A 19,543-nucleotide genomic window follows, 5' to 3' on the forward strand; every position below is an offset into this window, starting at 1 on the left:
TGGGTATGTAAACAAACAGCATGAAACAGTCTTACTTGTTGCAAGGAACGCTTGCAGAGATTGTGTGACTAACTCATGCACAAGGGTAAGAGGTTTAATTATTGTAATTATACTGAACTGGATATCAGTCATCTTAAATAAAGCCAGTGGATTATATTAATGTGTGTTAATAGTCACTTGGTTGTAACAGTCTTTATATTATGCATTTGTTACTTTTAAAAAAGTAAAAAAGTCATTTTTAAAGTCATTTAAAAGAAGTGTTCATAATTATATGTTTGAAGCTTAACTAATATATTTTTTTGTATTGCACTCTTGCCTAGCAGATGTATAGCTATTTAACTAAAGCCACTCTGATTTATTCACTTTCTTCCTCAGTTTTGATTTCATTTGGATTTTGCTTCTGATTTGAAGGTTTAAGGTGTTGCATGAAGAATATGTACTGACAGCCAAAAAATTTAAACATGTCTGTTAGAAGTTTCTGGAACTTCAGTGAAGCAATAACTTTTGCTAACTCAGGATTTATAAGTAATTAAATTTTAAGTACTTAATAAAGTAATTACTTAAGTAATTAAATTATAAGGGATGTCTAGTTTGTTGTAAATTTCTGCCTTTTAAAATAAAAGTGAAGCCTAATTAGTGCTGAGCGTGATTGTTCAAGGTATATTTGAGTTCTGAGTTATTGCAAAAAATGTTTTATTTAAGCTTTGCATGGAAATAGTGCTAAGTGATGCGGAAAACAACCCCAGTTAGAGCTAGTTGTAAGGTAGGCATGGCCAAAGAATGCAAAAGTTACCTGAACAGAGACTTGCTGATGGAATGAGGGTGCTGGCTGTTTGCCTGGACAGAAGCTTCTAACTGAAGCAAGATATAGTGTGGAGGAATAATAGGTATTATAGCAGTAGACTTACTTAAATACACTTTGCAGATTGGATAGCTGGTTGCAAACTAATTGCTGCTGATTGTAGCTGGAAAAACAGGATTGAAAATCTTGCAGACTGTTTCATTATCATCTGTTTCCTCACTCAATAAAAGCAGTTAGTCCTCTGCTACTGCAGTTTTATTTCTAATAAAAGTATTGTGTGTTATTCCATGAAATACACTCAAAGAAAGCAGCCAATATTTCTAAGAATAAAACGGGCATGGCAGTAGAAGCTGTTTTTTATTCTTAGTACACTAGCTGGTTGGTTTGGTGGAATGTCCTGTATTCATCTAGAAAAACCTACATGCAGTCTTTTGTCAGGTATATTACTGTCTTTAGGCTAGAGTACTTACTTACTTTCCTCCAGGTGCAACAAAAGTTTTAGCTATCATACACAAAATGACAGACTGCTCAGCTAAGTGGTGCTGTTCTGGGTTAGTAAGGCCTGTTTTTAGTGTCTGTGCTCATAAGTTGAGTTGTAAACTTACTGGAAAAACACTGATCAAGTGGACAAGATAGCTTTGCTTGTTCTGATAGAAGCATATGGTTCTGATGAGCTGATGAAGAGGTTGACTGTAGTAATGCTTGTTTTTCCTTGGAGGCTGAGCCTAATTGGATGCTCAGTAATCATCTAGAAGGAGCCTGCAAATACTACCAGTATCTGGATGACTCATCTTAGAAGCTGGTACATGCTTCTATGAGTGATGGTTAAAAAGCTTAAGTTCTGTGACAAAAGTGTGTGTGAGTAGCAATGGTGAAGTTGCATAAATGTGACTTGCAGTTCAAAGGCAGAATGTTGATTCTCAGTCTTCATGAAAACTTGCTCCAGTCTCAGGAGAGATTAGACTTCTATGGTCAGGCTTTCATATTCACTGTTACGCTACAGTCTTCATAATTGTCAGACCAAGATGCAGCTATTACGACTCCTTGGTAACAGCAGGTCTCTGAGTGTGCACCAGATCATGAAACCAGTATCACGAAGGATACCCTGCCAGTGTAGATACTTGCGTTATGTTTCAAGTTGCCAGCACAACCTCTTTGGATGATCAAGTCCTACGAGGCAGGAAGKGGAGAGAGAAGGGGATGTGCTGTCTTTGAATCACCCATCATAAGATTTCTGCAGCGCACACTGAGCCCTGCTATTTTCAAGGATGCGTAATCACGGTATTACCCTACACTGCACGTTAGTTTGACAGAAACAGATAATACTATGCAAGTATACCCACAACCACAACAACCAGAAGGTAGATACAGGGTTATTTCCCCCCTTTTCTGTGTTTAAACCTTGGCATGAATTTTAGCACTTGCTGTAAGCTGATATTCGTACGCTTACTCACTCAAATCCTCCAATATCCTTTGGCCATAAGACAGCTACTCTAAGGCACTGAGTAGTCAGTGGTCTCATTACCTGGAGTTCTTTTGTTTGACTGTAGCCAGCTTACCCTCCTCCTCCACCAAGTGACCAGTCTTCTTTTATTAACTTATTTTACCTTTAGACAAGACTTCTTTTCCTGTTGCTTTATAATAAAGCAGATCTTCCAGAAACGTTCCATTTACTTAAATGTTCAATTCATTTAAGTAAGTGCTTTTGCAGTGTATCTCAACCTGTAACCWACAAACACTTAAGCTCTACAAACAACTGTTTAAATTTGTTTTGTGACAGTCTAAAACATATTAAAAYGAAACAAACTTACTTTGGCTGATAGTGATGGTGGCAAGTGTCTTCAGAAACATGATTTGATTCAGTGATCTTCAAAAATACACTTTGTGCAGGATGATTTTTTTTTTTTTTTTTTAAGGTAAGCAGCAAGGACTCCAGCACTGTACTGCTTTTATTCAGAGGCAGTTAACTTTGTACAAGACAAGAATGAGATCAAGAAAATGTTTTAGTGTACTATGCAAATGTCAGTAAAGAACTAGGGTGAAATCAGTCATCTTTTTACTTACTAAAAGTGCTAAATGCACTAGAGTGCTGAACTTTGTAGGCCAAGCTGGCAAGAACTGGGGCAACCAGTCCATTGTGAAGAGAGAAATAGAAAATGTTAACCCTCAAGATGCTTCTTAATCATGAGACAGTTTCTTCTGTATTTACATTGAGATAACAGCTCTTATTTGCAGATGGTTGGACCTCTTTTTAAAAGARCAGCTGGACTTAACTTTAAAGATGCACTATAGAGTAACACAGGGTGGGCTTTCTTTTTTTAAAAAAAAACAAAACATCAAGCTTTTAAGATGCACTATAGGGTGGGTTTTCTTTAAAAAAAAAAGACTTAAAAGCTTGATGTCTTGATTCTTTACAACAATTACGCCATATGGATATGACAGTGCACCCTAAAACAACTTTTATCTGGTATTTACTAGAAGTTTAGTTTTTCTGGGACAGACTTCTTAAATTCTGGTAGCTTCCTATTCATGGGTTGAAATCAGAAACAGTTATTTTCCACAGGAATAACTTTGAATAATTTCATTTTTTAATTACRTGTGTAACAGCAGTAGAATTGAAATACAAAATTAGCAGGTAAGTTTTGCATAGCAGTTAACTACTACTATAGAAATACAAACTTCTAAATTTCACAACTAAAGATTTAAAAGAACTCTGCCAACAACAGAACAGTAGCAACATAATACTAGCATATGAGATTATATATGCCTTCATTGTACATACCCAAAAACTGAAAGCACAGAAAAAGGGCTTTGCTTATTGTATACCACATTATCACAGAATCACAAAGAAATACTAACTTGAAGCACAGTTTTTATTTGATTTAACATGAAAACTTATAGATTATGCAGGTTCTCTTTAAAAATAGCTAAGTATCCCCAAAAAACAATAATGGATTTTAAAGTCAGTTCACAAGAGGCTTGTAAATCTTAATTTGGAAGAAAGCTTCTTTTAGCAGTATGATAGACACCTGTAACCAGCAGCTACAATGCAGAYTGAACTTAGTGCTGGGACTTGAACTGTATTTCTTTGCTATAACTTAGATGTAAGAGTTTCAGCTCTTCAAGTGGAAATTTAAGTTGCATCCCCTAATCTCCAGCTTGCCAAGTAACACAATTATTGCACTTGTACTGGTTTTATTGGCTTAGTAAAGCCATTCTAAAACAATACTTTAGTATTTTTACATCTTAAAGCACTTAATCCTATCTGCAAAGGAAATGGACAAGTAAACAAAACCATAATTTGTTTTAACTTAATTATGAAAGCTCTTAATTTTCAGAATTTAAATGAATTTGTATTTAGCAATACATTAGAAAAGTGACAGATGCTGGAACTACCCTCTGATAAGTAGTTTGGTCCATGTTAGTAATCAAGTGATGTTATAAAAAATAAAATTTATTTTGTATAAAATGAGCAATGTTGCATTTTTGTTCAGATTGCACAGTACAAACAAGCTAATACCTAAATTAATACTGTTAAAGGTAGTTATTACATAGGGACAGCAGCTAGRAAAAATAAGTACCTCAAAGCAATAGAATTTTGCAGCCAGCTTTCCTTAGCATTGTTGGAAAGGTAAAATAAGTCTTAGTTAAAAATATACAGATTATAAAATGTTTGAAAAATGTTTAAGTATGAGAGTTTAACTGAACTTTAGTAGCAAGAATACATAAGTGAGTATTTACACTAAAGAAAGTCCATTTTTCAGAAAAGCATTTACAATTGAAATAAATAACTTTCAGCAATCCCCTAAGCCCAAGTATATAGGATCTGCAAGTGACAGCAGAAAAAGATAAGCCACCTAATGCCACTGTTAAGTCAGAAAAGTATGCCGCATCCAGAAGGAAGTGCAACTTTGACTTCACTAGTAATCCAGAAACATGCACAATACATACAGAGGTACCTTCAAATATGGTATAACCGTGAATATTTATACAAGAGTATTCACAAAAACATACAATATAGTTTATAGTCCTTTAATACAAAATCTTACTGATATCAAACCACAATCTGAACTGCATTGATCAAATTTCTTTTAGGCAGTCAAGCAGCTTTCTGTCTAGTTTCTATGTATTTGCAATTCATAGGGAAAGTGGGCAAGCTGGGAAGGATAACAACTTTAAATTTAATCTCCTCTTTACCTTTTATACTCAAGCAGGAAGTAAAGAGGAAGAAGGTTCTCCAGAACATGTGTTTTTGATGCAGAGGAACTGATGAGTATTAGCTGAAGCTGTCTACATACGCATTCATTGTCTCTTAACACTTAACAATTGAAAGCTGCAGTCTGAAGCTTTCAAAAAGAAGTCTTGTCTTCTTTAGAAATTATTATATGAAACTGCTTCTTAGTTGTTATATCCCCATAGCAGATTTCAAAGATTTAAAATACGTATTTTAAAACAAGTTCAAAAGTTCATAGAAGCATGTCTAAAAGCTGGTTTGCTTCCTTCCACACCTGATGTTTGAGAAGTGATCATCTTCTATTTAAGAAACAACACAGTCATAACTGCCTTCTTGGAATGAATCCTCATCCTCTGTCCTAGACTTGTCCTCCTCATGTCTGCTTACACTGCTGTTCCCAGCATCACTCTGAGGATTAGTGCAATGGCTAGCTGAAGTCCTACTTTCTTCAGCTCTGGGATTTGCTTGTTCTGTAACCTTAGAAGGATTCACTGGCTGGAAAGCTTCAGGTTGCACTTGCTCTTCTGTAATTTCACTTAGTTTCTGGATCTGTGGTTTTATGATACTTAGAAATGGCTTGTACCCAGGGCTAGGAAATAATAGGTATAGAATACTTAGTGAATTAAAAATAGTACTTCTGTCAGATGCCTGAAATGCAGTATTTCCTGGAAAATATCTAAAAAGGAAATAGTTTCTGACATCCTTTCTGTACAGAAATGGAGTCTTTATTTTCAAATACAGAAAAAAAAATAAAACTATAATTATTTTTTTTTTTTTTAAGTTAGACCATGACTGTACTGACAGTCATGAAACTTCTTGCAAAAATGCTTAAGTTGTTTGAACTGGGGCTGAGAGATCTCAAAGTTTATTTCTTAAGTAACTAAGCAGCTACAGTGGAGTGAAAATGAAAGTGGAAAATAACTTACCAATCTGTAGAAGCCCACTTGTCAACAGCATTTAGGCCAGTCTTTATATTCCGACAGATTTCTCCATCAATATCAGAGGACTGCATTATACTGAAAACCTGGTTGATTACTGAAGATTCTCTGAGAATAAGGCCTATGATAATACACCAATCCAGGCATCCTGCTTCCATGAAGATATGCAACAAGTACCTAAATGAAAAACAGTCTACTTTTATCTTTGGAGGGGAAAAAAAGAAATAAGCCTAGAGTGTGATTTTGTAGACAGTGCTGCTTCTTCCTAATGCTGCATTCCAGGAACTGGTATAATCACTTTATGTTTCACATGCAAAGATTACATAACTTACCGGAGTTGGACCTGTGACTTGTGTGGCCCTTTACTAGCCAGTTCTAGAGAGATATGTTCAAGCTCTGACTGAGTTAAACTTATGCCGGAGAAGTTTTCATCCACCATGGTCCAGTCACCATCCACCATAGAACTTGTTTCAGTCAGGTCTGTTGCTGAACCGATGCTGCATTCATCACCTGTCAAAAACACCCAGAAGTATATGGGAAAAGGAAACTATTTAGTTTAATAAGGCTATTCTCAAACTATTTCCTATAGAAATTAACAAACTACTCAGTAATGTTTTTTTGCTGTGTATCACAACAATTGCTACGAAGTTACTTGAGGCACACTGTCCTATTGACATGGTATATTGATACCTTTAATGCTGAGTCATTTCTAGGAGTGCAGTAGTTTTTGTATCAAACAAAAATAATTCTGAAGAATAAAATGGATAAGAAGTGCTAGAGCTGTGCTGGTGATTAAGAGATGACAGTAAGAGCCTCTTACTAACTTAACTGCATTCTTGCAGTCTCCAGAGGGAAAAAAACAAGAAAAAGGAGTTAAAAATACAATGAGGCACTGGCCATGCAGAAAGGTAGAATCTGACTCCTTCGATTTTTAAAACCTTTTACTCTGGCAAGTTCTACCTCCAAGTGCTGTGACTTCTCAGAGGCCCTACCACCTTTAGGAGATCATACTTCACACAGAAGACACTTATTTCTTTCCCCTACTAAAACAGAGATCATGTGATAAAGATCACATTGAAAGTGTTTTAGACTTCAGGACAAGGTGCAGTTAAAAAAAAAAAAAAAACTAATCAAAAAAACCCCAAATAAAAATACAAACAAACTCAAACACACGAGTGGTTAGACTAAAACATCTTGTCTATGACTATAGGCAATCGAAAAAWATGCATACAGAATATGATTCTCTTCTATTTTCTGTGAGCTGATCATATATTTTGTTTCAGCAAGACTGATTAAACAAATCCATGGGAAGAAAAAAGTATCTATGTAGGTCTGTAATTTCCTTAACTTCCTCTAAGTATTTAAAAATGTAAGTAATATTTCTTTCCAAGAAATCCAAGAGCTCAAAGTTCATGCATCAAAACACTTCCTATTAGAGAGATGTTTTAGTTACAGGTTTTTATCTAATCACCTGTGCACTTTGTTTCTAGTTCTTATGTGCTTATAAACACTCCATTCAGAAGTCTAAAAAAAGATACTAATCTAATAACCACTTCCTTCCCTATTACTGGGGGTAATAATTTTTTTCTACAAAATTTATTATTAACTAGAGAAGAAAAAGTACCCATGTAGCTTAGCGAAAGTACACATGGAGACTAGAAAAAGCCAAAGAAATGTTTGTCATGATGGACACTGGCAGATTATAGAACAGAAATGAAATGGACTGTGTCTTGCAAGGAACTTCCTTGTCAGGAACTTCAGCAAAAAAATAAACCTCAMCTTTTACTTAAAGTATTCATAAACGTATGGCATGGGCATATGTTTCTGTTGTGGACGTTTCAGCACACTTGCCCAGTGTCTTTTTACCCCCCGACATTATGGTATCAGCAATTGAGAAGCAGTAACACAGCAGGGACATGCAAACACCAGAATACAAATGTTTACTTCCAGGTGTGTCTTTCTAATAACCATACTGACTAACCTTTACTCAGCAAAGGGGAAAGGAACGCATCTTGCATGTGGGGTCCATGAGATGAAACCGTGTCAATCTCCCTCTGAGAGGAGCTGATAGTGCCAAGCCAGCTGCGACTCCGAGGTGTGTTTGAAACCCCTGTTTCCATTTCCATGTTTAAAAAGGTATCTGCAGACTGAGATTTTAACAGCTGTTCCCCCACAGCTGGAAAAAAACAAAAAAACAAAAAACCCAAAGAACTCCACTGAAGGACAGGTCATGTAACCATCAAAAAGGAAAGGCATTTCTGGAAGCCAAAAGCTGTATTTAACATTCAATTAGGTTGTTGAGARATGACCAAAAGCAGAAAATTAGCTATTTCAAGAAGTCTGATGCAGCTTTTTATGCAAGTATTGGCATAAAAGAAACATCAGGTAATGAGCTGCTACAGCTACCCGAAGGAAGACTTGGCAGCTAGCATCAACTTTGCTCTAGGAAGGTACTGAGAGTTCACAGCAAGTTCTGAAAATTCTAACCTTTCACCAGACAGTTAGCAAATTTCAAAGATTAAAATCACTGAATTTTAAGAGTTACTCAAATCCTCATCTAAAGATAAGGATGACTATATAACAGCACTGCTATTAGTATTTTCTGTAGCAGAATTTACATCAAGGACCAATATCCAAGGTCAACTAAATATATGCATGAGTGGTATCCAATTCAGTGCACCTGAGAAAATATCAAACCTTAACAATAGTATAACAGTACTATAAAAGAGATGAGGTATATGCTGAATTGAATTCCTTCAAAATAMATAGTGTAAGAAAGCTGTGCAGGTGCTAAGCCTCAGCCTGTTTTTTGCTTGGCTGAACTGAGGAAGGAGAGATTCAGGCTGATGGATGCAAGATAGCAGAAGAGAAATCTAGTTCAAATCAGCTCAGATGTTACAACACCTGTCTTGTACTTTCCATTCTTGAAGGGTGAGTTAACGGAGGAAGCCGGTATAACGGGAAAAGGCCAGAGGAAGTCCTTGTGTAGCTTCTTCAGAGCAATCACAAAATCCTCCACACGGGCAGCTCTGGCTCGCTCCTTACATAGCCAGCCGATCAGCTCAAATCCTAACTGCGCAGCAAAGCAGCCGAGGTCTTTCAGCTTGATTTCTTCTAGCAGACGCCGAGCATGTCGCCAGAGCATCATATCAATGTACATGTTCTCAGCACAGTCACTGTCTTTACTCCACCTGTGGACAAAACACAGAACAATAACAGTAAGACTGACAAAACTGGACTGAAAGAGCTGCTGGCCACGACAGGACACAAAGTGACCAGAGTAACAATGAAAGCTTTCTCTACACCRACAAAAGCAGTTTTCACTATCCCTTAGTGCTTACTTTCTCTAAAAGACCCACTGTCGAAATGGGCAAGCAAAACAACACAAAGAAGCTACAATGGCAGCAGTATCCGCAGAATATTAAAACATTACCAATAAGAAAGAAGTAAGGACAGAAGGGAAGAAAAAGGAAAAAGAGGTTCCACTGAAAAGTAATTTCTTAGAAACCGGGTTTAGAGAACAAGACAAGCATTAGTTTGAGACCCTTTCTTTAAAAACACTAATACATTACTCTGTGGAAAATTACTAAATAAACAGCACTTCAATTTGTACTAAGGATTATTTTATTGTCTTATATGTTCTCACATAAGTTTTTTTTTCTAAAAACTAAGATGATAATAAATTTCTACCGCAGTGCTTGATCTGAGGTAGAAATCCATGCTGCTCAGTATGAATATAGCAGTATACCCACATTATCCATACCCATACTCTTATCTCCCTTATGACGTGTCAGCACATGCCACAGTATCATAGTGCAGTGCATGTTATGACACTGCAGTATTTTAAGCCCTGCAGGACAGACATCTTTCAGCAAAACAGAATCTTCAAATACAAAGCATATGGTCTCACTAGATATTTAAATTACTACACATGCATTAAGAGGCTTCAGAGGCTTTTGGTCAGCAATCCATGTATGTGTATATACATACACACAAAATATATACATGTATGCATATGTATAGGTACACATACATGCTCTGCAAAGAATATAAGAGGCATGAGTATTACAAGAAACYGGAAAAGATTAATGCAAACAGTGTGGAAGGAGATTAGGACAAATTACCATWCAATATTTTTCTATAGCAGAAATTGGTGGGAGCTAGTGCAATACCTAASGAAGCAGGAAAGAAGAGGACAGATGTTGCCAGTTACCTTTTCCCAGATGGGCCAGAGGGCATGCTGAGCGTTTTTGTCAGGTTGAATTTATTATGGAGATTCTCTGCTGATTGGGATAAACTAATGCTGCGATGTCTGAAGAACTCAAAGCCACTACTTGAACTAGGTTCCTAAAACCAAGAAAATCCAAAYGTACAGTCAGCTGAGTAAGCATAATGGTACAGGAAAGATCAGTCAGACATGGTTTGATGAAAGCAGTAAATCCTGTGCATCACAAACCTGAGTTGTTGGTGTAGCTGGAGGTGTCTCTGTTTCTCCAGATCCAATGGCTTTAAGAAATCTGATCATATGACGACAAAGATCCCACTTTCCTTGCTCTAAAGCAGTGTTAAATAGGAGAGTAGCATGCTGTCTACTAACTGCTGGAACTTCCATATTCTGCAACAAAGAAAATAYAATTCTTAAATCATTTGCTTTCTCCATCCAGCAACAAAAAGTATTTATGTCATCAAGCCACTTCATGTTACATAATGCCACCAGATTCTAGAAGTAGATTTGATACTTTTATTTTTCTTTTTATGACAGTTAATTAACTGTTCAAATTTCCTGATATTCTTCCCCTGTAACTGAGCATATCTCAGCAGAAAACTGTTAAACTTTAACATGCACGTTTGGTATGACAATCATTTTTAAATAACACAGCATTGCTAAATATAACCTCCCTTTTACAAAATACAGAGTAGCATTACCTGAAGGATAATAAGATAAGAGGCAGCTGTGTCTAAGTCCTGGGCCATTAAGCACTCCTCAAATAAATCCTTTGGGTTTCCAACAGCAGCAAAAAGGTAATTCCACAGGGCATATTCCGTCTTCCTAGCACAATGAACAACTGTCTGCAGGAAGAGGGGGAATTCTGTAATGAACTTTGCCACAGTGGGAAGCAGAGGGTCGGGAATGGGTTCCCGCGAGGTAGCTTCTTCTTCCAGCACTTCATGAAGCATCAGTTCTAGCACGTGAGGAAAGTACGGTAACGTGGCACAGGAGTGGGCCAAGAGCAAGGCCTGCTCACCAAGGTTCCTAACCAGAAGCTGGCGTAAAATGTGATGGAGGTAGATCTGAGAGGTTCTCTCAACAATGGAGAAAGGAAAGAGGACCTCTAAGTGTTCTCTAGCACTGGTTTGAGTATATAAACAGTCATAGAGCACAGTGTCATTAACAGCACCAAGAACCAAGGCATCTTCAAATAAAACAGCCAATGGGTATATGTTGATGTGGAAAGGCAGCATGATCCTTCTTGACAGAAAGGAATGTGGTTTTCGATGATCTCTGGGAAACAGGGGAAGCCAGACTTTCATACCTGCCCCACCACAGCTGAGCCAGAGAGCCTCCATTAAGTGGCGTTTCTGCTTGTTGATCCTGCAAGTAGTCCAGACATTTTCAACAGACTGGGCTAGAACAACTGGAGCACAAAAAGGCAGCTATAAAACAGAAAGAACATTTATCAAAATTCATTATTCCTTTTATTTTTCTGCTCACAAGAACTTTTCCTTCAGCTGAAAGCTCCCCTCTCTGCAAAACACACTATTTTTTTTAAAAACCCACACAGCTATTTATCTCAAATGTTGCACACCGTATTTTGTACCAGATCTTGATGCTTGAAACTCCTCTTGCTCTACAGTATGAGTAGTAAATACTGCTAGAAAATAGAAGTAGCAGATGCTTCTTTAGTTACCTTTTTTAGTTACTTCCACACAACTAAGGAATTACTTCTGAGAGATTTTTAGAGGTAGTGCTTTTCTAGCTGTCAATTAAACTTTTAAGTGTAGATGCCACATAGTATTATATACATCTTTCTTTATGCTTACACCACTTCCTTCCACAACTTGACCAGTCATTGACACCTTTGAAATTGTATGTAACATCCCACATGCATTTACTTACATGCTTCCTTTGGTTAGGATTATTATCCTTCTCTCGTATCTGAGGGCCAGATCGATCCCTTTGCAACATGATGAGTTGTCCAGCTAAGTTTAGCATAATGCTTTCAGCCTCACAGGCCTAAGAATAAAAAGTGTTACGTAAATTATTTATTTAAACTTTGTTAAAACATTGTTTTACCCATAGGTACAAACGCAAACTCAAAATACAAAAGAGCAAATTAACTGTGCTGCCTATGCAAAGGCAGCTTGTAACTGTGTCCAGTATTTATAAGCTACTACATGCTTAGTTACCTTCCCAGGCATATTCTGTTTAGAAAGTTAATTGGTTCAGAGCCATCAGCTTCTGCTTGTCAGGCAAGATGCTACCCAATGAATTCCCTAATAGTTTTACTTGCTAGAAGTAGCACATGTAAACAGGATATGTCTGAGAACTTCCTTGGCTACTTTACACCAGGAGCTGACAAGTTACAGCAAGATAAGCTGCTGTGTAGACTTGCAACACAACAGCTTCTTAGCAGTAACCACCGTAAAGCCAGCAACTACCCTCATAAAAACAATGCAGCTYGGAGTGCTGCTTATACCTGTCGACAGTTAAGCATAACAGATGTTTCATTATGTATATGGAGAGATACTTTCCCAAATAGTTCTAAATCTGAATTGCATAATGCCCTAATTTAGAAAATGTTTTATAAAAAAAATGAAACAGCTGTTTATATACATATTTTTTATATATATATACACACATATATATACATACACACACACAGAGATGTTGGTTCACACAATCATTAGCTGTGAAACTGAATTTATAATGGTTATAACAACATTATAATTAATTATAATAGTGATTTAATAAGTTCCAGAAATGGAAATGAAATAATGTCATTATGCTAATAATGCTACTTATTTCAAATAGAGTAGTAGCAGAGAAATTGTCACAGTTTTTGATGAAAGGAATCAAGTGTTTTAACACCCAAAACTTTTAAATTTTACTCTTGTACGTCTCTAGGCCCATATCCCTTAAAASAAAGTTTTGTGTGTGTTTTTAAAAACTGAGTAGCGTTTCTGCCACTGTGGATTCAGCAGCTTCCCTCTCCAAATATGGTAAGACTCTTAAAATCCAGTTCTATGCAGAAGTGCTCAAAAGAAATAAGCAGAACTATATCTGCACAGTCATCTACATAGTTCTTGAATGAAATTTTAAGTCCTGTAGTTTTGGTTGACTAAATTCATTCCAAATTTTCACTTGATCTTGCTTACAACTTAAGAGGAGCTTTACCCATCTATTCCTATTGGCATGGAGAAGCCATCACTATTTTTGGAAAAATAAAGCTYTGTATTTTTACTGGTATCACGATTATATAACTGCCAATATCAGATTGCAGAGACTAACACAACAGCGAGAAAGTCTAGCTATGCACTTGCACAGTGCCTTGAACTTTTAGAAGTTGCAGCTAGAGAAAAATATTTTTACTTGGCTATATCAAGCAAGCAAAGTATTGTTTTTAAGGATATATTCAAAACTGTTTCATGTCAATTTTAGAGTCAACCTATCTGAGCTAATACTATGCTGTGCATGAAGTTCATTTTTATATATAAAGGTAGAACATCTTTAGGGTAAGTTTGTAGCATCAGGTATTAAGGTCACTAATGGTTAAGTAGTAATACCAAAAAGGCTGTCACATTTCCTCTAAGCTGGACACRTTGCTTTAATTGCTTAATAAAGACAATTGACTTAGTCTTGATGCATTCAGTGGTTCCACTGCGGTCTTACAGTCAATCCTGATATTAACGCTTGTCTTCTGATTGGTAGGAAATTACAGCACAAGTCTCAGGCATCATTTGTATAAATGTACTGTATAAATACAGGCTGGACCAGCCAGCATTTCTTCGAGGGAGCCTGGCTCTTTTAAATCTGATTTTACATAACCATCCTATGAGAACTTCTGTCTTTACAAGGACTTATCCAGCAAGAGGTAAAAGATAAAAATCAAACACTAGTTTGGCATGTGGATAGGCCCAGACTGAATATGTATCTTTTTTTTATACATATATATATGTGTGTGTATATATATATATATATAAAATATATATATATATATATATATGTATGTATGTACATACACACACACATATATATGTATATAAAGCAACCAGTTGCAGGACAAAGTCTGAAAATTATGTGCTCCTAGTTGGAAAGAAAAGGGATAGTATTTGTTCAATCTGAAGTTAAATTTGAATATTAACAGCAATTTTAAAAGTTTAGAGTTCAATAACTTAGAAGTTTAGAAGTTCAGTAGCTTCTTCCTCAAGATCAGGAAATGCTACAGATCAGGTAGTTTAGACATKAGGATGCTGTCTGGCAGCAAAACAGACTCTGCTCTGCCTGCATGCTCCCTTTTATAGCCTTGTCTACAATCACATAGAAGGCTCAGAACACGTTCAGCACTGTGGGACACTAAATTGGAATAGACTAAAGAGAGCAATTTCAAATCTTCAGATTTTACATCTCTGCCACTGGAGTGCAGAGGCTTTGGTATATGAAGAGAAGTACCCTCTTTGGTGTGTCTAGGCGCCTACCTCACAGATGCACAATTTTAGAAGTATCCTAGGGCATCTGCTTTCTGTGCCAGAAATCAGTTAAAAATAGATGAGAAAACATGTTTCATAAGGCAGCTACTCAAATAGTTAAGCTCAGTTTATTTACACCACAGACAACAAAAAAAAAATCAAGTTCTTTGCACTGCACTTTTCAGGAGCCCTAATCATTTCCTACAGCAGACACAGGGTTTTATCTGCATGCCTCAGTCACAATTTGGCCTGTCTCCTACCAGAACTAGTGAGCCTGACCATTTTATCCCAGTCTATTTTACTGTGGTATATTCGGAAATGGACTAGGAAGTACCTTACAGGCTCATGTGCTTCCTCCMCTCTGCTCACCCTGCAAACCTTTTGCAGTTTATTCTTTGGTTGGCCTCTTGTGGCACCAAAGATGCTTCCTAGCGTCATACATAGCTCTTGTGCTCAGCATTTAATACGCATTAAAGAAACATATCTTTTGGCATAGCAAAGTTCAATGTGTCCTCTGAGATTTAGTTTTACAGGTTTTACAAAATGATAGGAGAGGATATGAAATAGAAATAAGCCTAATTTTTTTTTCTTTAACTCACATAGAAAAAGTGTGTGTATTAAGTACTAGAAAAAGCATGTTCTGCTTGTTACTACACAAAGAACCACTGTTTTATGACACTATGCAACAACCTTTGAGAGCTAATCAAATCTAGGCCTAACACCAATTCTTTTAAGTTTTGAGCACTAGGAGTTATACCTGTTGAGGCATCTTCAAGCTGATGCCAGTCTCTGTCCTCACTGATGTCAATGTAACAGACACTACAAGAAAAGGATGAGGAATGTATCGAGACATGGATACTTCTTGAAGAATCTGGATACTGGCAGTAGGGTTAAGACTGAAAGAAAGATAACTTTGTTTAGCATGTTTTAAACAGTAAAATTAGTATCTCACAGCACACATTGAAAATAACCAAGTTAACTTTAGCAAAAAATTTACTCCACAGATCAAGATGACTTCCCTTTTAACCAGGAATCCTGCAGGCTTACACATCAACACTACATAAAGTTATCAGATAATAAAGTTATCAGATAAACCTAACTAAGCTGAGCTACTGCAACTCGGTAATTTAGGGGAAGCAAGTTGTAAGTACATAGAAGGAAATATTTGATACTTTATAACAAGTCACCCTTCAGTAAAACAATTTCAGGGTTTGGGTTTTCTGGGGAAAGGGGAGGTTGTCAGTTTTGGATTTTTTTTTTTTTTTTTTTTGAAAAAGGCATTGAAAATATTTTTCTATGAAGTGTGAACAACTTGCTTTCTGCTATAACATGTCCCATCTTGCTGAAACCAAGCTATAATACTGAGGAAAATCATCTGCTTAAGCACTTCAAAAACTGTCTGAGAGTCTACCTCTGCCCTCCATTCACTGGTCTTAACCATCTGTAAGCAACCTGTTCTTGTGATGGTATTTCTTTGGCCCTCAAAAAGTTCCCCTTAAACCCACTGCAGGTGAAATATTTTCATTTCTTCGTATCTCCACAGCATATTCCTAGAGCTACTGTTTGCATTTTTCATTTAAAAAAATACTCAAATACGTGTGCATTTCAATGTCTTTTTCTTCTGTTTAGAGTATCAGCTAGAATAAGCTAAGTTTTCCAAAGCACCTCACTGCAGTATTTGTACAGCTAAGAACATACAGATTTCAGACATTACCCCCACACCTAACGTGTATTTGCATGTTTGCAAGTGACAGCATTCCTGAACTATTGCTTATAAATACAGAAGACATTTGCCACTCTAATACCATATTTTTAAAATTTGATTCAGCAAGTTATCAAAGGATTTTATATTATCAAGAGAATAATACTGAGCACATATTTACAAGTACCTTACAGTGAAATCATTAGAACAGTTGTATTGTTGAGACTCACCCTTCAGGCCTTCTCTCAATACTGTAAAGGCAAATTGAACAATCCGCTCTAAACAATATCACAATGTCCCGGAAGACACTGAGTAGTAATGTATCTGCTTGCACCTTGGTGATATGTGCAAATGCATTGTCGAGATTAGATGTTCGCAGGTAAATTCTCAGCTATAAGGAAAACCAGTAATTTGAATACAGATTCTGTTTGTTAAAAATGAACAGTACTTCAGTATTCACTTATTTACATTTTTCTGGAACAGCTGTACAGGATTCCTAGGAAGACACATTGCTATGTTTTTGTTTTAACAAATGCTTTATCCATAATATTACACCAACATATCAAAAGTGGTTAAAGAATAGTAAGACAGAGCTCAGAGGGTCGTCATCAGTGGTGTGGAGTCCAGTTGGAGGTCTGTGGCTAGTGGCATCCCCCAGGGCTCAGTACTGGGTCCCATCTTGTTCAACTTCTTCATCAGTGACCTGGATGAGGGGACAGAGTGCCTCCTCAGCAAGTTTGCTGATGATCCCAAGCTGGGAGGAGTGGCTGASACACCWGAGGGCTGTGCTGCCATTCAGAGAGACCTGGACAGGCTGGAGAGCTGGACGGAGAGGAACCTCCTGAGGTTCAACAAGGGCAAGTGCAGGGTCCTGCACCTAGGGAAAAATAACMCTAGGCACCAGTGCAGGCTGGGGACTGACCTGCTGGAGAGCAGCTCTGCAGAGAAGGACCTGGGAGTGCTGGTGAACGACAAGCTGACCATGARTCAGCAATGTGCCCTTGTGGCCAAGAAAGCCAATGGTCTCCTGGGGTGCATTAGGAAGAGGGTTGCCAGTAGGTCGAGGGAGGTGATCCTGCCCCTCTACTCAGCCCTGGGGAGGCCTCATCTCAAGTCCTGTGTCCAGTTGTGGGCTCCCCAGCACAACAGAGAGACATGGAGCTACTGGAGAGAGTCCAGCATAGGGCTATGAAGATGATCAGAGGGCTGGAGCACCTGCCCTGTGAGGAACAACTGCGAGAGCTGGGCCTCTTCAGCCTGGGGAAAAGAAGCCTGAGGGGGGATCTTATCAATGTGTTCAAGCACCTGAAGGGAGGGTGTCAAGGGGATGGGGACAAACTCTTTTCAGTTGTCCCATGTGACAGGACAAGAGGCAATGGGCAGAAACCAAAGCACAGGAAGTTCCGCCTGACCGTGAGGGKGAATTTCTTCCCTGTGAGTGACAGAGCACTGGAACAGGTTGCCCAGAGAGGTTGTGGAGTCTCCTTCTGTGGAGATCTTCAAGGCCCACCTGGATGCAACCCTGTCTAACATGCTGTAGGTGACCCTGCTGAGCAGGGAGGTTGGACTAGATGACCTCCAGGGGTCCCTTCCAACCTCAACCAGTCTGTGATTCTGTGATTGCCAGTATTAAAGTTCGTAAGGATAAAGAAGGTTCATTCCTTAGTTTTCAAAAACAAAAATTAATCCAAGTTCTTATGCCTACCTTATTTGGAAATTTTACAAAATTCTCTCAAAATACCATAGCCAGAAACCTCAAAATATCCTGTGTGTTAGCATTCAAAAACGTCCCAGGGTTTTCAGAACAACGGGCAGATCCGTGGTAGTCAGTAGAAAATAACTTTATTATTCATAGTAAAACTTTTTTGTAAATCAATTAGTTACACATTGAAAAAAGATTTTTTGAAAAGCTACCTTATAACATTTTTCATGTTTATAATATTAATTTAGCATATATCCAATACAAAACATTCTGATCTTTTATTCGAAAGAAAAAGATATAACTCACCTCTTCCTGATGATCATTTAAATTATAACATGCAAGAACAATGAAATCATTCCACCATGCTAAGCCACCTGTTACCATCATATTTTGCTCCTTAAAATAAAAGGAAAAAAAACAGGACAAGCAAGTGACAGATCTGTTTACATATACATACACACACACGCAAGTACATGCATGCACACACACATATATATATATATACACACATATATATATATATGCACTTTCTGTGGGAAATTTCTGAAAGCCAGACACGATCTTTAAAACCTTTACTGATAGTGGCAAGGCAATATAATCAAGGTATATGAAATTGTTCTTTTTTAAAGATAACCAAGTGCTGACAAATAGTATGTTAAAAATAAACTCCATCATACAAAACACAGCTTTATAGTTCATCAATTTATTGCTGTTACTAATCTGGACAGTCTCAAATTAATTTTTTTGCTATTCATTAAGTTACAAGCTTAGCATTCAAAGCCAGGCTTCTCACAGGTTCTTAAATAAGACACAATGGAGTTGGAGTCTGACCTTACACACTAGATTTGAAAACTGCTAATAATCAGATACAAATTACTATGCCAAAGCTGGAAGACATGTTCCATCCATTTTATGGAAAAGACATGGAAAACCAGGATCCCTAATCCCAAGTCTATCTTCAAGTTGTTTATTTGGAAAAGGTATTTTCATTTTCTTAGAAATTTCCTTTCAACAAGTAGAATCACCCCAGCGTACCTGGGGTTCAATCGTCACTTACCTGGGTAATGTTTCCAAATAGCTTCCATTTTTTGGTGAGTAAAGAATAATGTGCAAAACCAAACTTGCCAACAACAGCTACATTCTGCCCCAGCTTGTCAATGGCTGAGAACTATTCAAACAAAAAAAAGAACCTCAATACAAAAATTTGAACTGTATATCCTATCTGAGCACATCAGTACAAGCAATATAATACTAGAGTTAAAATCTGTAAAGTATCTTCATATTTCCTACTATCATGTCCAACATATATTTTTGTTTCTGTAATTTAATACAATGATCTGATCTGCCAGAGATGCAATCCTAAAGAACAGTTATAAGAATGTAACACTTTTAATGAAGCAACAACATATTCTTAAAATAACTCACCCTTATAGGCCAGTTGCTCTCTAGATATGTACTGTGAATCTAAAAAAAAAAA

General features: G+C 37.2%; 1 protein-coding gene across 1 annotated transcript in view; it reads right to left on the minus strand.

The window, feature by feature from the left end:
* Positions 1-3,368: 3,368 nt before the first annotated feature.
* Positions 3,369-19,543, minus strand: part of RIC1 (RIC1 partner of RAB6A GEF complex) — a 52,633-nt gene continuing 36,458 nt past the window's right edge. The window contains exons 12-25 of the mRNA XM_085307307.1: positions 19,492-19,530; positions 19,124-19,234; positions 18,373-18,462; positions 16,595-16,755; positions 15,420-15,558; positions 12,093-12,209; positions 10,901-11,629; positions 10,431-10,589; positions 10,188-10,321; positions 8,879-9,165; positions 7,956-8,150; positions 6,307-6,484; positions 5,963-6,151; positions 3,369-5,625 (exon numbers count right to left, since the gene is read on the minus strand). Coding sequence (XP_085163433.1) covers positions 5,340-5,625; positions 5,963-6,151; positions 6,307-6,484; positions 7,956-8,150; positions 8,879-9,165; positions 10,188-10,321; positions 10,431-10,589; positions 10,901-11,629; positions 12,093-12,209; positions 15,420-15,558; positions 16,595-16,755; positions 18,373-18,462; positions 19,124-19,234; positions 19,492-19,530 — 2,814 coding nt within the window. The 3' untranslated portion in view covers positions 3,369-5,339. The remainder of the gene's footprint in view (positions 5,626-5,962; positions 6,152-6,306; positions 6,485-7,955; positions 8,151-8,878; positions 9,166-10,187; positions 10,322-10,430; positions 10,590-10,900; positions 11,630-12,092; positions 12,210-15,419; positions 15,559-16,594; positions 16,756-18,372; positions 18,463-19,123; positions 19,235-19,491; positions 19,531-19,543) is intronic.

The sequence above is a fragment of the Rhea americana genome, unplaced genomic scaffold, assembly GCF_003343005.1.
Source record: "Rhea americana isolate MKP2758 unplaced genomic scaffold, rheAme1 scaffold_103, whole genome shotgun sequence".
Classification (NCBI taxonomy): domain Eukaryota; kingdom Metazoa; phylum Chordata; class Aves; order Rheiformes; family Rheidae; genus Rhea; species Rhea americana.